At 38.8% G+C, this 25818-nt stretch overlaps 4 protein-coding genes across 4 annotated transcripts in view; 1 reads left to right on the forward strand and 3 right to left on the reverse strand.

The window, feature by feature from the left end:
• The window catches only part of LOC108103336, a 146021-nt gene that overhangs the window by 119105 nt on the left and 1098 nt on the right, over window positions 1-25818 (forward strand). The window contains exon 5 of the mRNA XM_041818412.1: window positions 25730-25799. Within this exon, the coding sequence (XP_041674346.1) occupies window positions 25730-25799 (70 nt within the window). The remainder of the gene's footprint in view (window positions 1-25729; window positions 25800-25818) is intronic.
• On the reverse strand, window positions 420-2232 carry LOC108103329. Its single transcript, XM_017208765.2, has one exon. The coding sequence runs from the start codon at window positions 2221-2223 to the stop codon at window positions 1198-1200; it is 1026 nt and encodes a 341-aa protein (XP_017064254.1). The 5' UTR covers window positions 2224-2232; the 3' UTR covers window positions 420-1197.
• LOC108118145 (UPF0746 protein DDB_G0281095) lies at window positions 21329-22516 on the reverse strand. Its single transcript, XM_017230703.2, has 2 exons — window positions 22407-22516; window positions 21329-22320 (listed from the first exon to the last, which is right to left on the reverse strand). The coding sequence occupies exons 1-2, from the start codon at window positions 22486-22488 to the stop codon at window positions 21479-21481; spliced, it is 924 nt and encodes a 307-aa protein (XP_017086192.1). The 5' UTR covers window positions 22489-22516; the 3' UTR covers window positions 21329-21478.
• On the reverse strand, window positions 23919-24808 carry LOC108118140 (salivary glue protein Sgs-3). Its single transcript, XM_017230699.2, has one exon. It carries the CDS (start codon window positions 24776-24778, stop codon window positions 24182-24184), a length of 597 nt encoding a protein of 198 aa, XP_017086188.1. The 5' UTR covers window positions 24779-24808; the 3' UTR covers window positions 23919-24181.

Raw genomic sequence — 25818 nt, forward strand, 5'->3', positions numbered from 1 at the left:
GGAATTCCATCTTCGGTTATTATTTTGCTTGCATTTCTGATTAAATATCTTCAAGTGTCGGAGGTCCTCAGAAGTGGAAGCCAGACGATGTTTGGCATAAAATTCAATTATAGAATTTTCTATTAACTTAAAAGCTTCTTATATTTATTTAATTTGTTATTGTGTCTCAGTTTGGTTTTTGCCTGTGCGCATTGGGGGAGGTGAGTCCACATCTATCTGTTATTATTATTGAGTTCTCTCGACAGTTGAGAGCCCAGAATGTTGCCATCAATTAGACACACACACACATACAGAATTTGGCCAGAAGTGGAGTGGAGAGGGAGTGGAGTGGAGAGTGGTAGTGGAAAATTCATACTATTTGCCATTTTGCCATTTGCCATTTGCCATTCGGCATTTTCTTCATTTCCTCCGCAAACATTTGCCAGATAATTTGACAGAACGCTCTCTGTCTAACCCACTTCGAAAAAGTGCCATATTTTTGACTGATTGAATTGTCTTTGTGAAGCAAATTAAAATTGATCTAGTTAGCGCATCTATTTCATAGAGTTTTTCCCAATGGCAAACTTTCTTTTTCCCAAGCTCATGTAAAATGTTTATGGGTAATAAGCGAAACTCTGCTCGCAAATTGAAAAGTTTTCCTTCCGGCCAATGGAAAAACTTATCAACTTAATATTATTGGGGCCAACGCAGAGATGAGGAGTTTCGCGAAAAGAGTTCAGGAATTTCTTCTTTTTTTTTTTTCAACATATTTTCATAGCCACAGTTGGGTTTAAAATAATAATGGTGAAAGCAGGGAATATTATGAAAGAGGTTAGATGGTTTTATAAATAATTAAACCTCTTAATCCTTAATAAGCGGATATATTATTCATAAATAACTCAAATGATGGTAATTACCCATGATGGTAAATACCCGTTAAATTGCGACTATTATTTGTGGCATATCTGTAAAATAGAATGAATATAGCCATAACCAGTTGCTTGGTCTAGTTTGGATGATTAAGCTGTCAGAGCAATTGATTCCCATTAAAGTTGGCCACTCGGTTGAGTTTGAATTTACCAATTTAGAGTAACTATCAGGAATAATATCAAACTTGTTTTTAATGCATTTTATTTAGTTTAGGTAGGTGTAGAAAAAAAATTGTTCTTAAGTTTAGTGGTCATTCTGATTCTTTGTTCCGTTGTTGATTAACACGTACTACTTGAGGTACTGCACCCTGCGAATATTCTGGGCCAGTGACTGTAGAGGTCGCCTTCTGGCCAAAGGACGAGGTCTTAACCGCTGGCCAAGGATTCCGTAGCCGGGTGAGACGCCAACTGAGTGACCAGAACTACCGACCTCTTGACCACCATCATTGAGACTCTCCTCGTCCACTTCAAGTTCTGGTGATACGGCAAAGCCAGATATATCATCGTCGCCCAACTGATCCTCCTCCTCCCTGATGGCGGGCATTGGAGGAGGCGGTGGTGGAGGAGGACTACTGGCCAATTGACGGTACATTCGTAGATTCATGGGCACATATCTCACTTCGTTGCCAATGGTAATGGGAACCAAGGGTACACCAGGCAGACTATAGCCACCGTTGAGGCCACCCAAACCGGCATAACTACTACCCAAATCTCCGCCATAGAAAGCCGCCTCATTCCAGCCAAATAGTTCCGGATAGGTAAGTGCCGGTGATGATAATGAGCCGTCGTCCTGTCGCTTCCGGAAATATTGCATGGGCAGTCCGGCCGGATATCCAATTGGAGCCCGGATAAACTCTCCAGCTCGAGTGGCCGTTGTGGTCGTGGATGCCGGAACTGCCGTAGCATTGGTCACAACCGTATTGGTATTGTTGTTATTGATTGCGCCGCCGCTACCCGTACCGGTTACCACGACAACGGTGGTGCCGCGTGAAAAGAACCTGCCCTCATTCCGTCCCTGAGACCGCTGGGCAATCTGGGCAGGACTCAGTCCACTGGTCAGCAGAAGGACCTGTTGCAAATCAAACTGCTGGCTATCGCTTGCGGGATCCTCAAGGTTAACATACACTGCACGCGGTTCGGGAATTTCCTGGGATTTCTCTTGCGGCTCCGGAAAATTTAAACCCTCTAGTAGATCCTTCCAGGCCAATGGGATTACATAGCTACTCGCCTGACGAGGTGCTGTCCTGGCCACATCGATAGCCGAAAGGACAAACAAGAGGAGCAGGCAAGAATAACTCTTCAGAGGAGGCTGCATTTCGCTATGACTTGTGGTGAAAACTGTGAATGGTCCGTGGCAATTTGCAGACTTTTATAGCTCCAGTTTTTTGGGACCGTCCTAATGAGTCGCCATTTATCCACCAGCTTATCACAGATTTTTCGCGACTAAATCCATTAATCACACTTCGTATCTATTCTTGGTCTACTTGGGTTTTTTGTTTTTTTATTTTTTCACTGGGCTTATTAGTTTGGCGTATAGAATGGAGCTGATGTTAATTACACGTGCCACGGATAAGGCAAATTAATGGGGCAAGTAGAGTTATTCTGTAGCAGGCAGATTATTCAATAAGTTTTAAGATTTTCTTTTGAGATTGCATAGCTTGAAAATTCAAAGAATGAAATTTTATATTTACAAATTTTAAAGAATTTATAATAGAAAGTATCAAAAGTTTTTCACTTATTAAGCAATGCAAGAGTATACTTTAAAGTTTTCTACCTTTATTTTTAGTTCACAATTTAGAGACACTTAAATGAATATATACTAATATTTAATAAATTCATTAAGATCCAATTGCTGTGCCTTTGTGAAGATATCAAGTATGAATGAGTATCAAGATATCAGTCTGTTTGGATTTGAATTGAATAGTTTGTTAGTCTTTCATTGGATAGATTTATTAAATATATTAAATGTTCCTCGTTTGCTACGCTTTGACAGTTTTGGCCCCAAATGGATGGCAATATATATAAGCAAAATGCATTTTAGAGTGCATATTCCTATGAGTTCTTTATGTCCACTTTCATTTTGCTTGATGCAAGACAAATAAATATTCTGTTTCACTTATTTTTCGGGCATTTTCATGCTTGCAGAAACACTTGCCACCTCGCCTCGTCTTTTTCGCGCCATCGCTGGATTTCTTCTTTCTCATGGTTCTTAAGACTGCTTGTCTGTCTCTTTCAAACATTTATGCGTGCTTGTGTTTGTGGCCGTGTGCCTGTGCTTGTGCTTGTGTTTGTGTTTGGCCCAATGTGTCAAAGTCAACTTGGTAAAAAGTTTGCTTTTTATTATTTTGTTGGCACTTCTTGAACTGCTTTTTGGCTGCATATTCTCTCCTCTTATTTTTATTTTCTGTTTCTTCCCTTTCACTTCGCTTTCTCAGTTCTTATTTTTGGCCAACTATTGCTACTTCTCGACCAGATGCTCTAGTTATTTTAAGGGCAGTGAAAAATATAATGGTGTTGCATATAAAAAACACAAAATATATATACATATAAAGTACAACCTTTAGAAAAGCAAACTACAATGAAAGGGAGAGTTTACTACAATAAATCAGTAGGAAAATCATCTGTAAACTATACAAAACATGCAGTTATATAATATTTTTATAAATATTTCTAAAATCTTTTCCACGCAAGAGAGTTCACTGTATGTAGGAGAAAGTGGCCAGCCGTCGAGTTAGAAACTGGTACGTTGGTCGGTTGAAAATGGTAAGGCCATAAGGCGATTTTAGCGATTTTACTTCTGCCCGAAGGCTTTTTTTTCGGCAATAAAAATTTAAGTCGATTTTATGTAGCAGGTTTTTAGGATGCTTTTTAAGCGGGCTTAAAGGGAGCAGTAAGTTTCTCCCCCTCCAAGAACTCTCTGCAAAGTTGCAGTTGCCTTTTTCAAAAATTTTTTATTTGCCAAACATTACACACAAAGTTTCATTTCTCTGGCGATTTTGTTGTCTAAGGTCTGCGAGTCATACGAAAGAGATAGCGCGAAAGTCAGTTGAAAAGAGAGGGCAGACATAAGAAGAGCGAACGAGGGGAGAACTAAACTGCTCAGAGTTAATGGCATCGTCAAAAAATTGGAAAGGTTTATTTAAATTTCAACTTGTTTCGAAAACGTTTAAAAAGTTTTGCGCTACTAACTGACTGCTGATAACACAAAAGTCTCCCTACCCCTTTTTTCCAACCCCTTAACCCACTTATTTTCCGACTTCTTCGGCAGCAAAGAAAACTCCTCCATCCCATTTTCCTGTCCTGGGGCCAAGTTAAAACAACTGACAGAAAGTTGCTGCCTCCGAATGGCACCGAATCAAAGGGGAAATTGGGAAATGGAAAAGCTGACAGAGAAGGGGGTAGAGGTAGAAACCAAAGGGAAGGCCGTGACAAAATTAACACAAAATATTTTATTTCTCAGCCAGACAAGATGGCAATGAAATGGAAAGATCCAAGATGAAATGGTTAATAAATACGAAGTGTAGTAGGGGGTTTGATTAACAGGATTAGGGTCACTTTTTGAGTGTGCCTTTAACAAATGTATTAAAGAGATGTTAAGTATTGAGTTTTAAGAGTTTAAAGTTTGTTTAATACAAAGAAACATATAGCACTTTTGGAAGCAAGTAAGCCAATTCGTTAAAAATTTTTCGCAAAATGCATTTCAGTTAATAAAACGAATGGGAATTTTTGAAAGTCTCATTGGCTTTTTGGCGGTTTTCCTCTGTCTATTTATCCATCCATTTTCATTCCCGGATGTAGGTTTTCCTCCTATTCCCTTCATTTATTTTTCCCACCCGTTTAACGCCCGCTTTTTTTTTTGGCTCGCCAATGAATCTGTCAGTTTTTCAAATATCCCCAATGCCATTGTGCAACGTTTCGAGTGGCAGGCACTAATATTGACAACGCACAAATGTAGAACAAGGGAGTGGTGGTGCCGTCGGGGGCGAGGTGGTGCTCCAAAGGGGGAGAGTGGATGATGGTACTCCAGTGGGTGGTGGTGCTGTGAAAACGTGCCTGAGCACGTCTTCTACTTAACTTTGTTAAACACAAATCCTTTGGGCAAAGAGTTGCTCCGTCCTTCTCTTTCTGCCCACGCACACGCATTAGGGGCACGGTGGGTGGTGGGTGGTGTATGGTGTATAGGTGGTTGTGGCATGATGCCCAGAGGGAGCGGGTTCGGTGGACAGACCGGCAGACATAATCGCATAAAGATAAAACAGTTTAACAGTCGCAATGAACAAAAGCAACTGATTTTTCGGCCGAGAGAAGAGGACCATTCAATTGACCTCCTGCTGATTTCAATGGGCGGGGATTGGGGGAGACAGCACCAAAAAACTCAAACTATACAAACAAAGATGGCCAACGGCGCTCGTCGCACAAAAACTGTCAATTATTTAAATCGCCTGGCAAAAATCTTGGCCAGGTATTCAGTTCAGCAGGGAAAGCCCTCGGGGGTGGTCCCAAAAATGGATATTTATGCTTTTATGTTTATAATGGAAGGACACTGAAAAAAAAAACAATGTGTAGGTAATAAATTCACCAACAAATTACAGTGAATCCCTTGAATGCTTAAGGAACATAGTAGGAACATAGATCTGGTTAAATATATTTGTGATACATATACTATGCAACCTCCAATAATCCCATATTTCTAAGTGTAAACGAAACTAAGTACATACATTTGAACTGTGCCAGAAATGTCCTCTGTCGGCTGGTAATTTAAATTAAAGTAAGCTCTTTTTGCCACCTAAATACGAGCGATTCTCTGCAGGCTTTTCGGAGGATAGGCAGCTCTGGTTTAGGGTTGTCAGGTGGCGTCAAGGTCGAAGGTCGTCTTAGTACCGAATCGAAATGTTAAATGTGAAATGCGCGCAAATTAAAATAATAAATCTGCCAAATTAAACACGGAACTCGTTAAGGCCGGGGTGTCCACGGGATGTCGAGATGCTGGGATGTTGGGAAACGTCGGGGTGTAGGAGGAGTCCTTTGTATCCTGCTGATGGCGGCTTCTTTTGACGTCGTCATTAGCAGCATTTACACGTCGCTCAGGGATAATAAGTAACCGGGCCAAGTGCGAAAATAAAGAAAGCGGAAGAGCAGACGCAGACGCAGACGCCAGCGAAGACTGACACAAATTAAACTGAAATTAGTTGCAACTCACTTTGGCCCCACTGCTGCCAAATGAATTGGGGGCTGTTGAATGGGGGGGCGGGGGGGTGTCAACGCTGGCTGCTGCTCCTCTTTGCCCATTGTCGAGCACCGAAAAAATAAGAATGTAGCGAATGAAGGACCCGATGACTGGTCTAATGAGAAATGTCTGTTGGGCAAGACACGGGGTAAAAAAGTGCAACAGGACCAACTGAGACATGCTGTTGGCATCTTTTTAAGTAAAGTGGTGCCCAAATTAGTCACCATTTAATAATTGGCAAACAAAAGTGCTTTTATTTTTTGGACATTTTACATTTACTGTACTACATTTGATCAGTCTCCAATTCGAAATTGAATACCAACTTAACGTTACAAATCATTTGTTAATTAATTCTGCGAAATTCGATCGTTGTTTTAATGCTGCGGGGAACAACGTATTCATTGTCCGGAAATTGAAAAAAACATTGTAATTGTTGATGTTCTTTGGATTCACGTTGATGCTTGGCAAGATGCAATAACAAGGGAATGTGTTGTAAATCTATATGGCAGCGAAAAAACCTTTTGAAATATTTTAACCAATACAATTTCAATTTTGTTTATAAGTTTTTATCATGGGGCTTAATTTCTGATTTGTATAATTTTCTATAATGACTTTAAGTGCTTTTCTTTTATACTTTTAAAGAGATAATAAGTGCTGAACTTTAAAACATATTTTCTCGTTGGAAATACTTTACATTCCCTGTAGAGAAACTCCTTTTCCCAAGTGGCTGCAAAACTCCTTGATTGACCAACAGGGGGCGCCACACGCGCTTGATCAATGTTAATTGACCGAAAATTGTTTTTGCCGTTGACCGCGACGATGCGGTGCTTAAATGCCTCCTGCAGTCGCCGTTTATGACTTGGTCCATTGTCCTCGGTGACCACAAGCCCTTACTTTCCGCTACCCTGCCTTAAATGCATCCCAAACCCCTCTTAAAATTGCCGCCCCTGGCATTCTGCGGCGGTTGTTGCTGCTGTTGATGTTGCTGTTGCTGTTGCTGTTGCTGTTGCTGTTGCTGCTGTTGCTACTGCTGCTGATGTTGCTGTTGCAGCAGCGACAGTTACTGCAGTTGCAGCTGCGGTTCGCTCGCTCAACTGCCACAGTCAGCGATAAAACCACAAAACAGCAACAGCCATAAGGACACAGGGGGCGTGGCCCAGGCAAAAGGGGGATGAGAAAAAGGGTGGCGGCTCTGAAGACAGGGGAGTGCAAGAACAATGAGGTGATAAACTTGCAGGCTCAACGCATGACAACGATACCCACCAGCAACAGCAGCAACAACGTCGGCGACAACGTCACATTTTGATGGCTCCTTGGAGAGATGGCAACCCTCTGCTTGAAGGCGGCTACACTCGACAAAAAAAAACATATTGGGACTGATTAGAAAATTAGGGGAAAGCAAAATAGCAAAATAAAGATGCTCTTAATTTATGTTATATAAAAGAGAATGATTATTCTGAAATGCTGTAATAAGTGTTTCATTTTGCGATATACGTACTCGTATATCATAAATCGTTTGAAAATTGAAACAAACACTTTTTCTCCAAGTGTTAGTACGCAAGCCGGCAAGTGCAGCCATCTTTTCTCCGTTCGCTGTGTGCATGCAAACAACAAAGGAAAATCAGCAACAGCAGTTGGTTGGGGGCGATGTCATAGTCCGCTTTCTAACCGCCAAGCCCCCCTTTCCCATCACCATCCGATCCTACTCAACCCGTACACACAATACCCATCCCCACTAACCCTCCTCGTTTTGTGTACTGGATTTTTTTTCGCTGCTGCTCTTTAACGTGTTTCAAAAGAAAGTTGGTTGACTTTTGAATGACTTTCTTGGCGCGCTTGGCTCGCAGCACTCTTGCCATGCCCCCTCCTGCACTGGCACTGCCCCATCTCCACACTCCTGCACGGCTATCGCCCCCCGTGTTGTTGTTTGTTTTATGTGTTAAGTGCGCTGGGCCCAAGCGCGCAAATTTCTTCGTGTAACTGATGCTGACGTTGACATCGCAGCCCCAAGCGACCCCTTCATTTTTACCCCCCGAAAAACCCCATATATATTCTATATATATATTATATATATACATATATATTTATATCTGAATGCAACGGGGTGTGTGTGCACAGTCGAGTCGAAAATCTAGTTACAATTATAGTGACAAGCTGGCAACGCCAAGATAAAAGTCGTGTACCAAATTAAAACAAATCTCATTCACTTTGATCGTGTTCAAACGAGAGTGATTAATATTGGATGCTGAGAGGTGAATTTTGGTAGCTTGGTAACAGGGCTACTTACTTAATTGGGAATCATAACAATCAAATTACGAGCCCTACGAGGTATTACATTCTGTATTTGGACCATTTTTGGCTGTGCTATGGCTAAAAAACTGATTTTTTTGCGCTCAAAATCAAGTATACGTCTTTTGATAGCAGAAAACCGGCTTTGTTGCCGTTTCTTAGCTGTAACTTTGTCAAATCAAGTAGCCCGGCTAAAACAATGGCTGTTTTATGCAGTTAACAACCAACACTTTAAGCCCCTATACCTACTTTTTACAGTGTTGCTCTGTTTTTGTTGGGGAGAGTGTGGATTTAATGGCCAAAAAGTAAAAAAAAACTATTTTTTACAGAAGAGATTCCGGTTTTGTTGCCGTGTCTTAGCTGTAACTTTGTCAAAACAAGACTTACGGCTAAAACAGTGACTGTTTTATGCAGTTAACAACCAACACTTCAAGCCCCTATACTTGCTTTTATCATAATTGCTCTGCTTTTTTGCTGCGAGCTCTGATTTAATGGCTAAAAAAGCCAAAAAACAAATTTTTAACAGAAATTTGCAATACTATTTTCGGGTGTTTAGCTCTAGCTCGGCCAAAACAAGCCGTGCAACCATAAGAACGACAGTTTTGTGCTGCTTACGACCGAAACTAACCACCCCTATCACTCGTTTAGCGATTTTGAGAAATTTATTTTCGGCTAAATTTTGCATTTTTGATAAGGGGTACCATCATCAAAATTTACAAAAATGGGCCAAAAATGATTTGAATGCAAACCAATTGGGAATCATAACAATCAAATTACGAGCCCTACGAGGTTTTACATTCTGTATTCGGACCATTTTTAGCTGTGCTATGGCTAAAAAACTGATTTTTTTGCGCTCAAAATCAAGTATACGTCTTTTGATAGCAGAAAACCGGCTTTGTTGCCGTTTCTTAGCTGTAACTTTGTCAAATCAAGTAGCACGGCTAAAACAGTGGCTGTTTTATGCAGCTAACAACCAACACTTTAAGCCCCTATACCTACTTTTAACAGTGTTGCTCTGTTTTTGTTGGGGAGAGTGTGGATTTAATGGCCAAAAAGTAAAAAAAACTATTTTTCACATAAGAGATTCCGGTTTTGTTGCTGTGTCTTAGCTGTAACTTTGTCAAAACAAGACTTACGGCTAAAACAGTGACTGTTTTATGCAGTTAACAACCAACACTTCAAGCCCCTATACTTGCTTTTATCATAATTGCTCTGCTTTTTTGCTGCGAGCTCTGATTTAATGGCTAAAAAAGCCAAAAAACAAATTTTTAACAGAAATTTGCAATACTATTTTCGGGTGTTTAGCTCTAGCTCAGCCAAAACAAGCCGTACAACCATAAGAACGACTGTTTTGTGCTGCTTACGACCGAAACTAACCACCCCTATCACTCGTTTAGCGATTTTGAGAAATTCATTTTCGGCTAAATTTTGCATTTTTGATAAGGGGTACCATCATCAAAATTTTCAAAAATGGGCCAAAAATGAAGTTTCCCAGATTTGAATGCAAACCAATTGGGAATCATAACAATCAAATTACGAGCCCTACGAGGTATTACATTCTGTATTTGGGCCATTTTTGGCTGTGCTATGGCTAAAAAACTGATTTTTTTGCGCTCAAAATCAAGTATACGTCTTTTGATAGCAGAAAACCGGCTTTGTTGCCGTTTCTTAGCTGTAACTTTGTCAAATCAAGTAGCACGGCTAAAACAGTGGCTGTTTTATGCAGCTAACAACCAACACTTTAAGCCCCTATACCTACTTTTAACAGTGTTGCTCTGTTTTTGTTGGGGAGAGTGTGGATTTAATGGCTAAAAAGTCAAAAAACCTATTTTTCACAGAAGAGATTCCGGTTTTGTTGCTGTGTCTTAGCTGTAACTTTGTCAAAACAAGACTTACGGCTAAAACAGTGACTGTTTTATGCAGTTAACAACCAAAACTTTAAACCCCTATACTTGCTTTTATCATAATTGCTCTGGTTTTTTGCTGCGAGCTCTGATTTAATGGCTAAAAAATCAAGAAACCAAATTTTAACAGAAATTTGCAATACTATTTTCGGGTGTTTAGCTCTAGCTCGGCCAAAACAAGCCGTACAACCATAAGAACGACAGTTTTGTGCTGCTTACGACCGAAACTAACCACCCCTATCACTCGTTTAGCGATTTTGAGAAATTCATTTTCGGCTAAATTTTGCATTTTTGATAAGGGGTACCATCATCAAAATTTTCAAAAATGGGCCAAAAATGAAGTTTCCCAGATTTGAATGCAAACCAATTGGGAATCATAACAATCAAATTACGAGCCCTACGAGGTATTACATTCTGTATTTGGACCATTTTTGGCTGTGCTATGGCTAAAAAACTGATTTTTTTGCGCTCAAAATCAAGTATACGTCTTTTGATAGCAGAAAACCGGCTTTGTTGCCGTTTCTTAGCTGTAACTTTGTCAAATCAAGTAGCACGGCTAAAACAGTGGCTGTTTTATGCAGCTAACAACCAACACTTTAAGCCCCTATACCTACTTTTAACAGTGTTGCTCTGTTTTTGTTGGGGAGAGTGTGGATTTAATGGCTAAAAAGTCAAAAAACCTATTTTTCACAGAAGAGATTCCGGTTTTGTTGCTGTGTCTTAGCTGTAACTTTGTCAAAACAAGACTTACGGCTAAAACAGTGACTGTTTTATGCAGTTAACAACCAACACTTTAAGCCCCTATACCTACTTTTAACAGTGTTGCTCTGTTTTTGTTGGGGAGAGTGTGGATTTAATGGCTAAAAAGTCAAAAAACCTTTTTTTTACAGAAGAGATTCCGGGTTTGTTGCCGTGTCTTAGCTGTAACTGTGTCAAAACAAGACTTACGGCTAAAACAGTGACTGTTTTATGCAGTTAACAACCAACACTTTAAGCCCCTATACCTACTTTTAACAGTGTTGCTCTGTTTTTGTTGGGGAGAGTGTGGATTTAATGGCTAAAAAGTCAAAAAACCTATTTTTTACAGAAGAGATTCCGGGTTTGTTGCCGTGTCTTAGCTGTAACTTTGTCAAAACAAGACTTACGGCTAAAACAGTGACTGTTTTATGCAGTTAACAACCAAAACTTTAAACCCCTATACTTGCTTTTATCATAATTGCTCTGGTTTTTTGCTGCGAGCTCTGATTTAATGGCTAAAAAATCAAGAAACCAAATTTTAACAGAAATTTGCAATACTATTTTCGGGTGTTTAGCTCTAGCTCGGCCAAAACAAGCCGTACAACCATAAGAACGACTGTTTTGTGCTGCTTACGACCGAAACTAACCACCCCTATCACTCGTTTAGCGATTTTGAGAAATTCATTTTCGGCTAAATTTTGCATTTTTGATAAGGGGTACCATCATCAAAATTTTCAAAAATGGGCCAAAAATGAAGTTTCCCAGATTTGAATGCAAACCAATTGGGAATCATAACAATCAAATTACGAGCCCTACGAGGTATTACATTCTGTATTTGGACCATTTTTGGCTGTGCTATGGCTAAAAAACTGATTTTTTTGCGCTCAAAATCAAGTATACGTCTTTTGATAGCAGAAAACCGGCTTTGTTGCCGTTTCTTAGCTGTAACTTTGTCAAATCAAGTAGCACGGCTAAAACAGTGGCTGTTTTATGCAGCTAACAACCAACACTTTAAGCCCCTATACCTACTTTTAACAGTGTTGCTCTGTTTTTGTTGGGGAGAGTGTGGATTTAATGGCTAAAAAGTCAAAAAACCTATTTTTTACAGAAGAGATTCCGGTTTTGTTGCTGTGTCTTAGCTGTAACTTTGTCAAAACAAGACTTACGGCTAAAAACAGTGACTGTTTTATGCAGTTAACAACCAACACTTTAAGCCCCTATACCTACTTTTAACAGTGTTGCTCTGTTTTTGTTGGGGAGAGTGTGGATTTAATGGCTAAAAAGTCAAAAAACCTATTTTTTACAGAAGAGATTCCGGTTTTGTTGCCGTGTCTTAGCTGTAACTTTGTCAAAACAAGACTTACGGCTAAAACAGTGACTGTTTTATGCAGTTAACAACCAACACTTTAAGCCCCTATACCTACTTTTAACAGTGTTGCTCTGTTTTTGTTGGGGAGAGTGTGGATTTAATGGCTAAAAAGTCAAAAAACCTATTTTTTACAGAAGAGATTCCGGTTTTGTTGCCGTGTCTTAGCTGTAACTTTGTCAAAACAAGACTTACGGCTAAAACAGTGACTGTTTTATGCAGTTAACAACCAAAACTTTAAACCCCTATACTTGCTTTTATCATAATTGCTCTGGTTTTTTGCTGCGAGCTCTGATTTAATGGCTAAAAAATCAAGAAACCAAATTTTAACAGAAATTTGCAATACTATTTTCGGGTGTTTAGCTCTAGCTCGGCCAAAACAAGCCGTACAACCATAAGAACGACTGTTTTGTGCTGCTTACGACCGAAACTAACCACCCCTATCACTCGTTTAGCGATTTTGAGAAATTCATTTTCGGCTAAATTTTGCATTTTTGATAAGGGGTACCATCATCAAAATTTTCAAAAATGGGCCAAAAATGAAGTTTCCCAGATTTGAATGCAAACCAATTGGGAATCATAACAATCAAATTACGAGCCCTACGAGGTATTACATTCTGTATTTGGACCATTTTTGGCTGTGCTATGGCTAAAAAACTGTTTTTTTTGCGCTCAAAATCAAGTATACGTCTTTTGATAGCAGAAAACCGGCTTTGTTGCCGTTTCTTAGCTGTAACTTTGTCAAATCAAGTAGCACGGCTAAAACAGTGGCTGTTTTATGCAGCTAACAACCAACACTTTAAGCCCCTATACCTACTTTTAACAGTGTTGCTCTGTTTTTGTTGGGGAGAGTGTGGATTTAATGGCTAAAAAGTCAAAAAACCTATTTTTCACAGAAGAGATTCCGGTTTTGTTGCTGTGTCTTAGCTGTAACTTTGTCAAAACAAGACTTACGGCTAAAACAGTGACTGTTTTATGCAGTTAACAACCAACACTTTAAGACCCTATACCTACTTTTAACAGTGTTGCTCTGTTTTTGTTGGCGAGAGTGTGGATTTAATGTCTAAAAAGTCAAAAACCTATTTTTTACAGAAGAGATTCCGGTTTTGTTGCCGTGTCTTAGCTGTAACTGTGTCAAAACAAGACTTACGGCTAAAACAGTGACTGTTTTATGCAGTTAACAACCAACACTTTAAGCCCCTATACCTACTTTTAACAGTGTTGCTCTGTTTTTGTTGGCGAGAGTGTGGATTTAATGTCTAAAAAGTCAAAAACCTATTTTTTACAGAAAAATTCCGGTTTTGTTGCCGTGTCTTAGCTGTAACTTTGTCAAAACAAGACTTACGGCTAAAACAGTGACTGTTTTATGCAGTTAACAACCAACACTTTAAGCCCCTATACCTACTTTTAACAGTGTTGCTCTGTTTTTGTTGGGGAGAGTGTGGATTTAATGGCTAAAAAGTCAAAAAACCTATTTTTCACAGAAGAGATTCCGGTTTTGTTGCTGTGTCTTAGCTGTAACTTTGTCAAAACAAGACTTACGGCTAAAACAGTGACTGTTTTATGCAGTTAACAACCAAAACTTTAAACCCCTATACTTGCTTTTATCATAATTGCTCTGGTTTTTTGCTGCGAGCTCTGATTTAATGGCTAAAAAATCAAGAAACCAAATTTTAACAGAAATTTGCAATACTATTTTCGGGTGTTTAGCTCTAGCTCAGCCAAAACAAGCCGTACAACCATAAGAACGACTGTTTTGTGCTGCTTACGACCGAAACTAACCACCCCTATCACTCGTTTAGCGATTTTGAGAAATTCATTTTCGGCTAAATTTTGCATTTTTGATAAGGGGTACCATCATCAAAATTTTCAAAAATGGGCCAAAAATGAAGTTTCCCAGATTTGAATGCAAACCAATTGGGAATCATAACAATCAAATTACGAGCCCTACGAGGTATTACATTCTGTATTTGGACCATTTTTGGCTGTGCTATGGCTAAAAAACTGATTTTTTTGCGCTCAAAATCAAGTATACGTCTTTTGATAGCAGAAAACCGGCTTTGTTGCCGTTTCTTAGCTGTAACTTTGTCAAATCAAGTAGCACGGCTAAAACAGTGGCTGTTTTATGCAGCTAACAACCAACACTTTAAGCCCCTATACCTACTTTTAACAGTGTTGCTCTGTTTTTGTTGGGGAGAGTGTGGATTTAATGGCTAAAAAGTCAAAAAACCTATTTTTCACAGAAGAGATTCCGGTTTTGTTGCTGTGTCTTAGCTGTAACTTTGTCAAAACAAGACTTACGGCTAAAACAGTGACTGTTTTATGCAGTTAACAACCAAAACTTTAAACCCCTATACTTGCTTTTATCATAATTGCTCTGGTTTTTTGCTGCGAGCTCTGATTTAATGGCTAAAAAATCAAGAAACCAAATTTTAACAGAAATTTGCAATACTATTTTCGGGTGTTTAGCTCTAGCTCAGCCAAAACAAGCCGTACAACCATAAGAACGACTGTTTTGTGCTGCTTACGACCGAAACTAACCACCCCTATCACTCGTTTAGCGATTTTGAGAAATTCATTTTCGGCTAAATTTTTGCATTTTTGATAAGGGGTACCATCATCAAAATTTTCAAAAATGGGCCAAAAATGAAGTTTCCCAGATTTGAATGCAAACCAATTGGGAATCATAACAAGCAAATTACGAGCCCTACGAGGTATTACATTCTGTATTTGGACCATTTTTGGCTGTGCTATGGCTAAAAAACTGTTTTTTTTTGCGCTCAAAATCAAGTAATGACGTCTTTTGATTAGAAAAAAACCGGCTTTGTTGCCGTTTCTTAGCTGTAACTTTGTCAAATCAAGTAGCACGGCTAAAACAGTGGCTGTTTTATGCAGCTAACAACCAACACTTTAAGCCCCTATACCTACTTTTAACAGTGTTGCTCTGTTTTTGTTGGGGAGAGTGTGGATTTAATGGCTAAAAAGTCAAAAAACCTATTTTTTACGGAAAAAATTCCGGTTTTGTTGCCGTGTCTTAGCTGTAACTTTGTCAAAACAAGACTTACGGCTAAAACAGTGACTGTTTTATGCAGTTAACAACCAACACTTTAAGCCCCTATACCTACTTTTAACAGTGTTGCTCTGTTTTTGTTGGGGAGAGTGTGGATTTAATGGCTAAAAAGTCAAAAAACCTATTTTTTACAGAAGAGATTCCGGTTTTGTTGCTGTGTCTTAGCTGTAACTTTGTCAAAACAAGACTTACGGCTAAAACAGTGACTGTTTTATGCAGTTAACAACCAAAACTTTAAACCCCTATACTTGCTTTTATCATAATTGCTCTGGTTTTTTGCTGCGAGCTCTGATTTAATGGCTAAAAAATCAAGAAACCAAATTTTAACAGAAATTTGCAATACTATTTTCGGGTGTTTAGCTCTAGCTCGGCCAAAACAAGACGCACAGCCAAAAGAACGACTGTTTCGTGCTGCTTACGACCGAAACTAACCACCCCTATCACTCGTTTAGCGATTTTGAGAAATTCATTTTCGGCTAAATTTTGCATTTTTGATAAGGGGTACCATCATCAAAATTTTCAAAAATGGGCCAAAAATGAAGTTTCCCAGATTTGAATGCAAACCAATTGGGAATCATAACAATCAAATTACGAGCCCTACGAGGTATTACATTCTGTATTTGGACCATTTTTGGCTGTGCTATGGCTAAAAAACTGTTTTTTTTTGCGCTCAAAATCAAGTATACGTCTTTTGATAGCAGAAAACCGGCTTTGTTGCCGTTTCTTAGCTGTAACTTTGTCAAATCAAGTAGCACGGCTAAAACAGTGGCTGTTTTATGCAGCTAACAACCAACACTTTAAGCCCCTATACCTACTTTTAACAGTGTTGCTCTGTTTTTGTTGGGGAGAGTGTGGATTTAATGGCTAAAAAGTCAAAAAACCTATTTTTCACAGAAGAGATTCCGGTTTTGTTGCTGTGTCTTAGCTGTAACTTTGTCAAAACAAGACTTACGGCTAAAACAGTGACTGTTTTATGCAGTTAACAACCAACACTTTAAGACCCTATACCTACTTTTAACAGTGTTGCTCTGTTTTTGTTGGGGAGAGTGTGGATTTAATGGCTAAAAAGTCAAAAAACCTATTTTTTACAGAAGAGATTCCGGTTTTGTTGCCGTGTCTTAGCTGTAACTTTGTCAAAACAAGACTTACGGCTAAAACAGTGACTGTTTTATGCAGTTAACAACCAACACTTTAAGCCCCTATACCTACTTTTAACAGTGTTGCTCTGTTTTTGTTGGGGAGAGTGTGGATTTAATGGCTAAAAAGTCAAAAAACCTTTTTTTTTACAGAAGAGATTCCGGTTTTGTTGCTGTGTCTTAGCTGTAACTTTGTCAAAACAAGACTTACGGCTAAAACAGTGACTGTTTTTTATGTAGTTAACAACCAACACTTTAAGCCCCTATACCTACTTTTAACAGTGTTGCTCTGTTTTTGTTGGGGAGAGTGTGGATTTAATGGCTAAAAAGTCAAAAAACCTATTTTTACAGAAGAGATTCCGGTTTTGTTGCCGTGTCTTAGCTGTAACTTTGTCAAAACAAGACTTACGGCTAAAACAGTGACTGTTTTATGCAGTTAACAACCAAAACTTTAAACCCCTATACTTGCTTTTATCATAATTGCTCTGGTTTTTTGCTGCGAGCTCTGATTTAATGGCTAAAAAATCAAGAAACCAAATTTTAACAGAAATTTGCAATACTATTTTCGGGTGTTTAGCTCTAGCTCGGCCAAAACAAGCCGTACAACCATAAGAACGACAGTTTTGTGCTGCTTACGACCGAAACTAACCACCCCTATCACTCGTTTAGCGATTTTGAGAAATTCATTTTCGGCTAAATTTTGCATTTTTGATAAGGGGTACCATCATCAAAATTTTCAAAAATGGGCCAAAAATGAAGTTTCCCAGATTTGAATGCAAACCAATTGGGAATCATAACAATCAAATTACGAGCCCTACGAGGTATTACATTCTGTATTTGGACCATTTTTGGCTGTGCTATGGCTAAAAAACTGTTTTTTTTTGCGCTCAAAATCAAGTATACGTCTTTTGATAGCAGAAAACCGGCTTTGTTGCCGTTTCTTAGCTGTAACTTTGTCAAATCAAGTAGCACGGCTAAAACAGTGGCTGTTTTATGCAGCTAACAACCAACACTTTAAGCCCCTATACCTACTTTTAACAGTGTTGCTCTGTTTTTTGTTGGGGAGAGTGTGGATTTAATGGCTAAAAAGTCAAAAAACCTATTTTTTACGGAAAAAATTCCGGTTTTGTTGCCGTGTCTTAGCTGTAACTTTGTCAAAACAAGACTTACGGCTAAAACAGTGACTGTTTTATGCAGTTAACAACCAACACTTTAAGCCCCTATACCTACTTTTAACAGTGTTGCTCTGTTTTTGTTGGGGAGAGTGTGGATTTAATGTCTAAAAAGTCAAAAAACCTATTTTTTACAGAAGAGATTCCGGTTTTGTTGCCGTGTCTTAGCTGTAACTTTGTCAAAACAAGACTTACGGCTAAAACAGTGACTGTTTTATGCAGTTAACAACCAACACTTTAAGCCCCTATACCTACTTTTAACAGTGTTGCTCTGTTTTTGTTGGGGAGAGTGTGGATTTAATGGCTAAAAAGTCAAAAAACCTATTTTTTACAGAAGAGATTCCGGTTTTGTTGCCGTGTCTTAGCTGTAACTTTGTCAAAACAAGACTTACGGCTAAAACAGTGACTGTTTTATGCAGTTAACAACCAAAACTTTAAACCCCTATACTTGCTTTTATCATAATTGCTCTGGTTTTTTGCTGCGAGCTCTGATTTAATGGCTAAAAAATCAAGAAACCAAATTTTAACAGAAATTTGCAACACTATTTTCGGGTGTTTAGCTCTAGCTCGGCCAAAACAAGCCGTACAACCATAAGAACGACAGTTTTGTGCTGCTTACGACCGAAACTAACCACCCCTATCACTCGTTTAGCGATTTTGAGAAGTTCATTTTCGGCTAAATTTTGCATTTTTGATAAGGGGTACCATCATCAAAATTTTCAAAAATGGGCCAAAAATTTAGTTTCCCAGATTTGAATGCAAACCAATTGGGAATCATAACAATCAAATTACGAGCCCTACGAGGTATTACATTCTGTATTTGGACCATTTTTGGCTGTGCTATGGCTAAAAAACTGATTTTTTTGCGCTCAAAATCAAGTATACGTCTTTTGATAGCAGAAAACCGGCTTTGTTGCCGTTTCTTAGCTGTAACTTTGTCAAATCAAGTAGCACGGCTAAAACAGTGGCTGTTTTATGCAGCTAACAACCAACACTTTAAGCCCCTATACCTACTTTTAACAGTGTTGCTCTGTTTTTGTTGGGGAGAGTGTGGATTTAATGGCTAAAAAGTCAAAAAACCTATTTTTTACAGAAGAGATTCCGGTTTTGTTGCCGTGTCTTAGCTGTAACTTTGTCAAAACAAGACTTACGGCTAAAACAGTGACTGTTTTATGCAGTTAACAACCAAAACTTTAAACCCCTATACTTGCTTTTATCATAATTGCTCTGGTTTTTTGCTGCGAGCTCTGATTTAATGGCTAAAAATCAAGAAACCAATTTTTAACAGAAATTTGCAATACTATTTTCGGGTGTTTAGCTCTAGCTCGGCCAAAACAAGCCGTACAACCATAAGAACGACAGTTTTGTGCTGCTTACGACCGAAACTAACCACCCCTATCACTCGTTTAGCGATTTTGAGAAATTCATTTTCGGCTAAATTTTGCATTTTTGATAAGGGGTACCATCATCAAAATTTTCAAAAATGGGCCAAAAATGAAGTTTCCCAGATTTGAATGCAAACCAATTGGGAATCATAACAAGCAAATTACGAGCCCTACGAGGTATTACATTCTGTATTTGGACCATTTTTGGCTGTGCTATGGCTAAAAAACTGTTTTTTTTTGCGCTCAAAATCAAGTATACGTCTTTTGATAGCAGAAAACCGGCTTTGTTGCCGTTTCTTAGCTGTAACTTTGTCAAATCAAGTAGCACGGCTAAAACAGTGGCTGTTTTATGCAGCTAACAACCAACACTTTAAGCCCCTATACCTACTTTTAACAGTGTTGCTCTGTTTTTGTTGGGGAGAGTGTGGATTTAATGGCTAAAAAGTCAAAAAACCTATTTTTTACAGAAGAGATTCCGGTTTTGTTGCCGTGTCTTAGCTGTAACTTTGTCAAAACAAGACTTACGGCTAAAACAGTGACTGTTTTATGCAGTTAACAACCAACACTTTAAGCCCCTATACCTACTTTTAACAGTGTTGCTCTGTTTTTGTTGGGGAGAGTGTGGATTTAATGGCTAAAAAGTCAAAAAACCTATTTTTTTTACAGAAGAGATTCCGGTTTTGTTGCCGTGTCTTAGCTGTAACTTTGTCAAAACAAGACTTACGGCTAAAACAGTGACTGTTTTATGCAGTTAACAACCAACACTTTAAGCCCCTATACCTACTTTTAACAGTGTTGCTCTGTTTTTGTTGGGGAGAGTGTGGATTTAATGGCTAAAAAGTCAAAAAACCTATTTTTTACAGAAGAGATTCCGGTTTTGTTGCTGTGTCTTAGCTGTAACTTTGTCAAAACAAGACTTACGGCTAAAACAGTGACTGTTTTATGCAGTTAACAACCAAAACTTTAAACCCCTATACTTGCTTTTATCATAATTGCTCTGGTTTTTTGCTGCGAGCTCTGATTTAATGGCTAAAAAATCAAGAAACCAAATTTTAACAGAAATTTGCAATACTATTTTCGGGTGTTTAGCTCTAGCTCGGCCAAAACAAGCCGTACAACCATAAGAACGACAGTTTTGTGCTGCTTACGACCGAAACTAACCACCCCTATCACTCGTTTAGCGATTTTGAGAAATTCATTTTCGGCTAAATTTTGCATTTTTGATAAGGGGTACCATCATCAAAATTTTCAAAAATGGGCCAAAAATGAAGTTTCCCAGATTTGAATGCAAACCAATTGGGAATCATAACAATCAAATTACGAGCCCTACGAGGTATTACATTCTGTATTTGGACCATTTTTGGCTGTGCTATGGCTAAAAAACTGATTTTTTTGCGCTCAAAATCAAGTATACGTCTTTTGATAGCAGAAAACCGGCTTTGTTGCCGTTTCTTAGCTGTAACTTTGTCAAATCAAGTAGCACGGCTAAAACAGAGGCTGTTTTATGCAGCTAACAACCAACGCTTTAAGCCCCTATACCTACTTTTAACAGTGTTGCTCTGTTTTTGTTGGGGAGAGTGTGGATTTAATGGCTAAAAAGTCAAAAAACCTATTTTTTACAGAAGAGATTCCGGTTTTGTTGCCGTGTCTTAGCTGTAATTTTGTCAAAACAAGACTTACGGCTAAAACAATGGCTTTTTGCAATGCAAACCAATTGGGAATCATAACAATCAAATAACGAGCCCTACGAGGTATTACATTGCACATTGGGACCATTATTGGCATAGTTATGGGCATAATATTACCGTTTCAATGGGATAACTGGCCAAAAATTACTTTTCCAACAGTCGATGCCATATTTCTAAAAATTTAAATAAATTTAAATAAATAAATCAAATACTAATATATTAGTCGTTGAATCGGGTTAAAACTTTTGTAACGTAATCCATCCTAGAAATTAGTTATAGAAGATTGAGTTCATTGGAACTATCTATATTGAGTCTAATAAATTTAAAGTTTTTCTCTCACTTAAGCTGCCCGTCTGCAACCAGCTCTTTCACGCTGTGGACTGCACTTGTTTTAATTACTGCCCCGTGTTGATTCCCCAGGACCTAAAAGACCAACTCAAAGAGAATTTTCCATTTGGGGCTTTCGTTTGTTTGTTGCTTTCGTTTGTTGTTGCTTTATTTCGTGGGAGTTTGGAGTTCAGAGGTCGTAGGTTGTAGGTCATGGGTCGGGGTCATAGGTTGCTTAACCCATTCTATCAGCCCTTCTCTAACCCATTCAGTTATTGCCTTCGCGAAGGCGACGTCGCTGCTGCTGCTGCCTATTAATGTTGTTGCTTGGACGGCGACGGCGTTGCTGTTGTTGTTGCTGGCGGCGATGTTGCTGGTTGCCGTTGTTGCTCAGGCGTCTTCTGTTGTTGTTGGGACTGCGGCGTCTCTGCTGCTGGCGGTTCCTGTTGCCGTTGTTGATGTTATTGCGGTTGCGACGACGTCGCAAACTGTTGCTGCCATTGCCATTGCGGCGTCGTTGCTGCAACTTTTGTTGCTGCTGGCGGCGGCGACGGCGTTGCTGTTGCTGCAACCTTTGTTGCTGCTGCTGCGGCCGACGCCGACGACGGCGATTGTTCTGGGCCTGACCTCTAGGATGATTGGGCTGCTCAGACTGATCCTGCTCTTGATCCTGATTCTCAGCCAAGTCTTGCTGCTGTTGATCTTGCTCCTGATCCTGCTGCTCGCCCTCGGCTGCCGCCGTATTCTTCTCGGTGGTGACCTCGACGGGGTCTTCCTTTAATGGCTTCACCTCACCGACTCGCACATTCTTGACCTGATCGCAGGGTACATCGCTGTAGATCACCACATTGCCATAATTGCAGACAATCTGGTCAGCCTGACGACCCTCGATAGAGCCAATGGAGCCACGTTTGTCTTCGATCTCATAGATGTTGCCGGATTTGGTGATAAATCCCGTGACCTGTAGTGGCTTGCTGCCATTCACTTTGGCCTCCGGCATTTTTTCATGCATTTTCTTTGGCGGAGCATTCACGATCATTGGCTTCGTGGGCTTGACCTCCATTTTAGGCGGGGCACTCGTGGAGCTCGTCAGCGGTGACACCGTTTGACCTTTGGCATCACGGAAAAAAAAAGCAGGAGACACATTTTTTGGTTTAATCTTTAGGTGGCAGGAAAACGATATCAAAAAAATTTACCGCTCACCAGCGAGAGGTCGCTGGAAAGGGCCGTGGCCCAAAAAAGAACCAGGATCATCCCGAATCCTTTGCCGCACATCATATTATCTTGGCTCTTGTTCGCTTCTCGATCGACTGAATCGCTTTCCAACTTGCGATCCCGGGTTATATTAACTAGCGAGCTGGCTAACGGCATTTCGACCAGAATCTTTCTTCTGGGCCTCTTTCGCTTGAGATTTTTGCATAATTAAGTCTGCGGGTTCAAAGCGTGTCAGCCGGAGAATGGGCCAGGGGCGACCTATTTAGTCAGGGCGTACACTGTAAAAACAATATGAAAATATGATAAAAGTATAAAAATACCATTATCAGTACTTTTCATTAAGTTTCTGCCTTGACAAATAGGAAACATATTTGGTTATTATTATTTTATAAGTTCATTACCCAAATAGAATAGTAAAATAGTAGCAATTCCATTTTGAAATGATGTGTTTGAGCAACAAGAGTATATTTCATATAGCATAATTTACAGTGAACTAGAGTCGAACCAACGCTTCCCGAAATCCCCTCCCCATCGGCCAGAGTTCAATGGCTCAAACTAATTAGCATTCATATTTCTTCTTCGATTTTCGCTGCTGTCTAAAAATTCTCGTCTCTTTGCGCTTGATTTTCTCATATGTTGATTATGCAAATTGCTTTCTTGGCCAACAGCTCGAATTTTCAAATTGACCTCAAGCCACAACTGTCCAGTTGACCAAAAGCAAGGGAGGTTCAAGTATCCAGAAGAACACAGAAACACAAACAAAAATATGAAACGTGTTTTGTCGTAGATCTACGCAAGTCCAAATAATTTTTTATTTAATTTCTTGGCATGGAAATTTGTTGTATTTTTTTTGTTAATATAATTTTTTTTTAATACGAATTGCCTTTGTAAAAATTTGTGTAACTGCGTATAGTTGTCGATCATCGACAAAACGGGTTTGCTGTTATTTCTGACTTTATTTCTGGTTAAGCTAAGCGGAAATGTTTAACAAATAATAATAAATCGTATACTTGTTTGCCTAGGTTGGGACCTAAGCGTGGATTGTGTACATAGCATGGATAGAAAATATAATAAAACGGCTTGATCAGCAAATTAAACCAAAAAAAATACACAAAAAAAAAACTACATTATGTTACTGCCAGCATAAAAAGAAACTTTCTCTTTCCACAAATTGTGAATCACAAAGTTGTCCACGTTTTGAATGATTTTGTTGACGTATGCAGTGCTAATGTACAAACAAATAGAGCTAAAATCGATTACAAATCAAATTTGTTTGTACTTTCTACTATATTTCCTTGGTTTGTTGGCTTTGAATAGGGAAAAAAATGAAAAGTCAAACAAACTGGGTAGTTTCATTCGATTTTGCTCAGAAAGCTGCAGGTTTTTCGTTTTAAATTAAAATTAAATTAAAATCTAGGGCAATACTTTGAAAGCAAAAGATATAAATAATATTATACCTTTGATTTGGACAAATTCGATTTATTTAGCAATCGTTTAAATGTTGCTCCAATATAATTCTTTAATAACCATCTCCTGTTTTTAACCAAAAACATGTTCTTTATATTTCAATACCTCCAAAGAAAGAAACAAGTTCATTGTTTTCCGATTTACATAAATTAAATTACAGAAATTACTGTCCAGTAAATTTCTGTTTTTTAAGTAGAATAACCTTTTTAATAGAATTATTATTTATAAATAAAATAAAGTTCACTATGAAACAAAAAAAAATTATTTTAAATATAGGGGAACTGGCTAATTAGTTCTTCTGCTTCTGGTTGTAGTTCCTCAGGGCTTCGGCTAATTCAGATACTGCCGATTTTTGTTCCTTCTCCTGCTTGCGTTCCTGCTGCTTCTTTAACTGCTTGCAAAGCTTTTTCAACTGCTTACGTTCTTTCTTCGCCGACTTCTTCTCACCACTGTCGTCTTCTTCGGAAGAGGATGAACCACCGCGCTTTTTCCGGTGGCTCAATTGGGCACATTGTTCTAACAGCTTGGAGGCCTCATCATCCGGTTTAGGCGTAGTCGTAGTAGTCGTGGTGGTGGTGGTGGTGCTGGGAGTGGTGCTAGGAGTTGTAGTGCTGGGGGTGGTGCTGGTAGTAGTAGTGCTGGGGGTGGTGCTACTAGTCGTAGTACTGGGGGTGGTGCTGGTGGTGGTTGTACTGGCCGTTGTAGACTCCGATTTTGGCTTTTCCGTTGTAGTTGTGGTTGTAGACGACTCCTCGGGCTTTGGAGTTGTGGTAGTTGTTGTGGTTGTTGTGGTACTAGGAGTGGTGCTGCTGTCCTGCGGCCTTGCTAATATCGAAGAGCAACTGGCCACTAACAGCAGGCCAAATAACAACGTGGAAGCTCGCATTTTCGTCTGAATTGATTTCCCTCGACACGACAACTAAATAGAGATCATCGCTGGGCGTTTGCTTATATAGACGGCACTTAGCGTCTCTCAAGACCCTGGAACTACCGCCCCCTCCACTCCCTCTACCCTATTAAGAGAGGCGTACACGATCCGACTGGTTTTTGGGCTGGTCGCTAGATAAAAGTCTATAAATTGTCATTATACATTGAAATTTTTTCAAGCAATTCTTTAGTTTTCGGGGGTTTTTTCGAGGCACCCTACAATGTATGTTATTAAGTCCATTGATTTCTTATAAATGGTTAAAATATGAAGGAAGTCTTAATTCTTATATATATATAATTATTTTTAATAATAATATTTTGGTTTCTTGTAAGCTGCTTATTTATTTTCCTTTTCCTGTTCTTTCTAAGATATAGTATTTATTTGTTGTTCTAATTCAATTTGTTACTATCTTGTTAAACACCTGTTCTTATAAAGAACTTATATTTCAAGGTTTGGTTTTTAAGTTTTTATTGTTAAACTTGATCGATGGCTCGGTGCCTTAATCGCCTCTTTTTGTAAGGGACATACAACTAAAATATTTATATTAATATATATATCTTAGCATACCGACACGGTGTCCAAGAATAATGTCAATATATCAAATAGTTTTTTTTCATGTTGTTTGGGCTGGTCATTAGCGTTTTCTGAGAATTGGCTGGTTCTATAAACAAATTATCTTCGCTTATCAAGCATATATATGTACCATATATTTATTTTTACCCTCACTATGGGGATTTTTAACAATACAAACTATGATAAAAATAAATTAGTTTAATATGTATTTTTTATTTAGATGTCCTTGTTATAGTTATTGAGTTATTCTTTGATTATATTTTGAATAAAATATACTTTACATTCTCCAAGATTCTTTGTAAAATTCTATAATAAAATATTTTTATTTCTTTGCAGAGTATAGTTTGCTGCGATGTTGCTTCCTTGGTTTTCGGGTTGACTTTCCTTTGTTTATACGATTGCATATGTGAGTTGAAACTTTTTTC

Source organism: Drosophila eugracilis, unplaced genomic scaffold (assembly GCF_018153835.1).
Source record: "Drosophila eugracilis isolate 14026-0451.02 unplaced genomic scaffold, ASM1815383v1 contig_2161, whole genome shotgun sequence".
NCBI classification, from domain to species: domain Eukaryota; kingdom Metazoa; phylum Arthropoda; class Insecta; order Diptera; family Drosophilidae; genus Drosophila; species Drosophila eugracilis.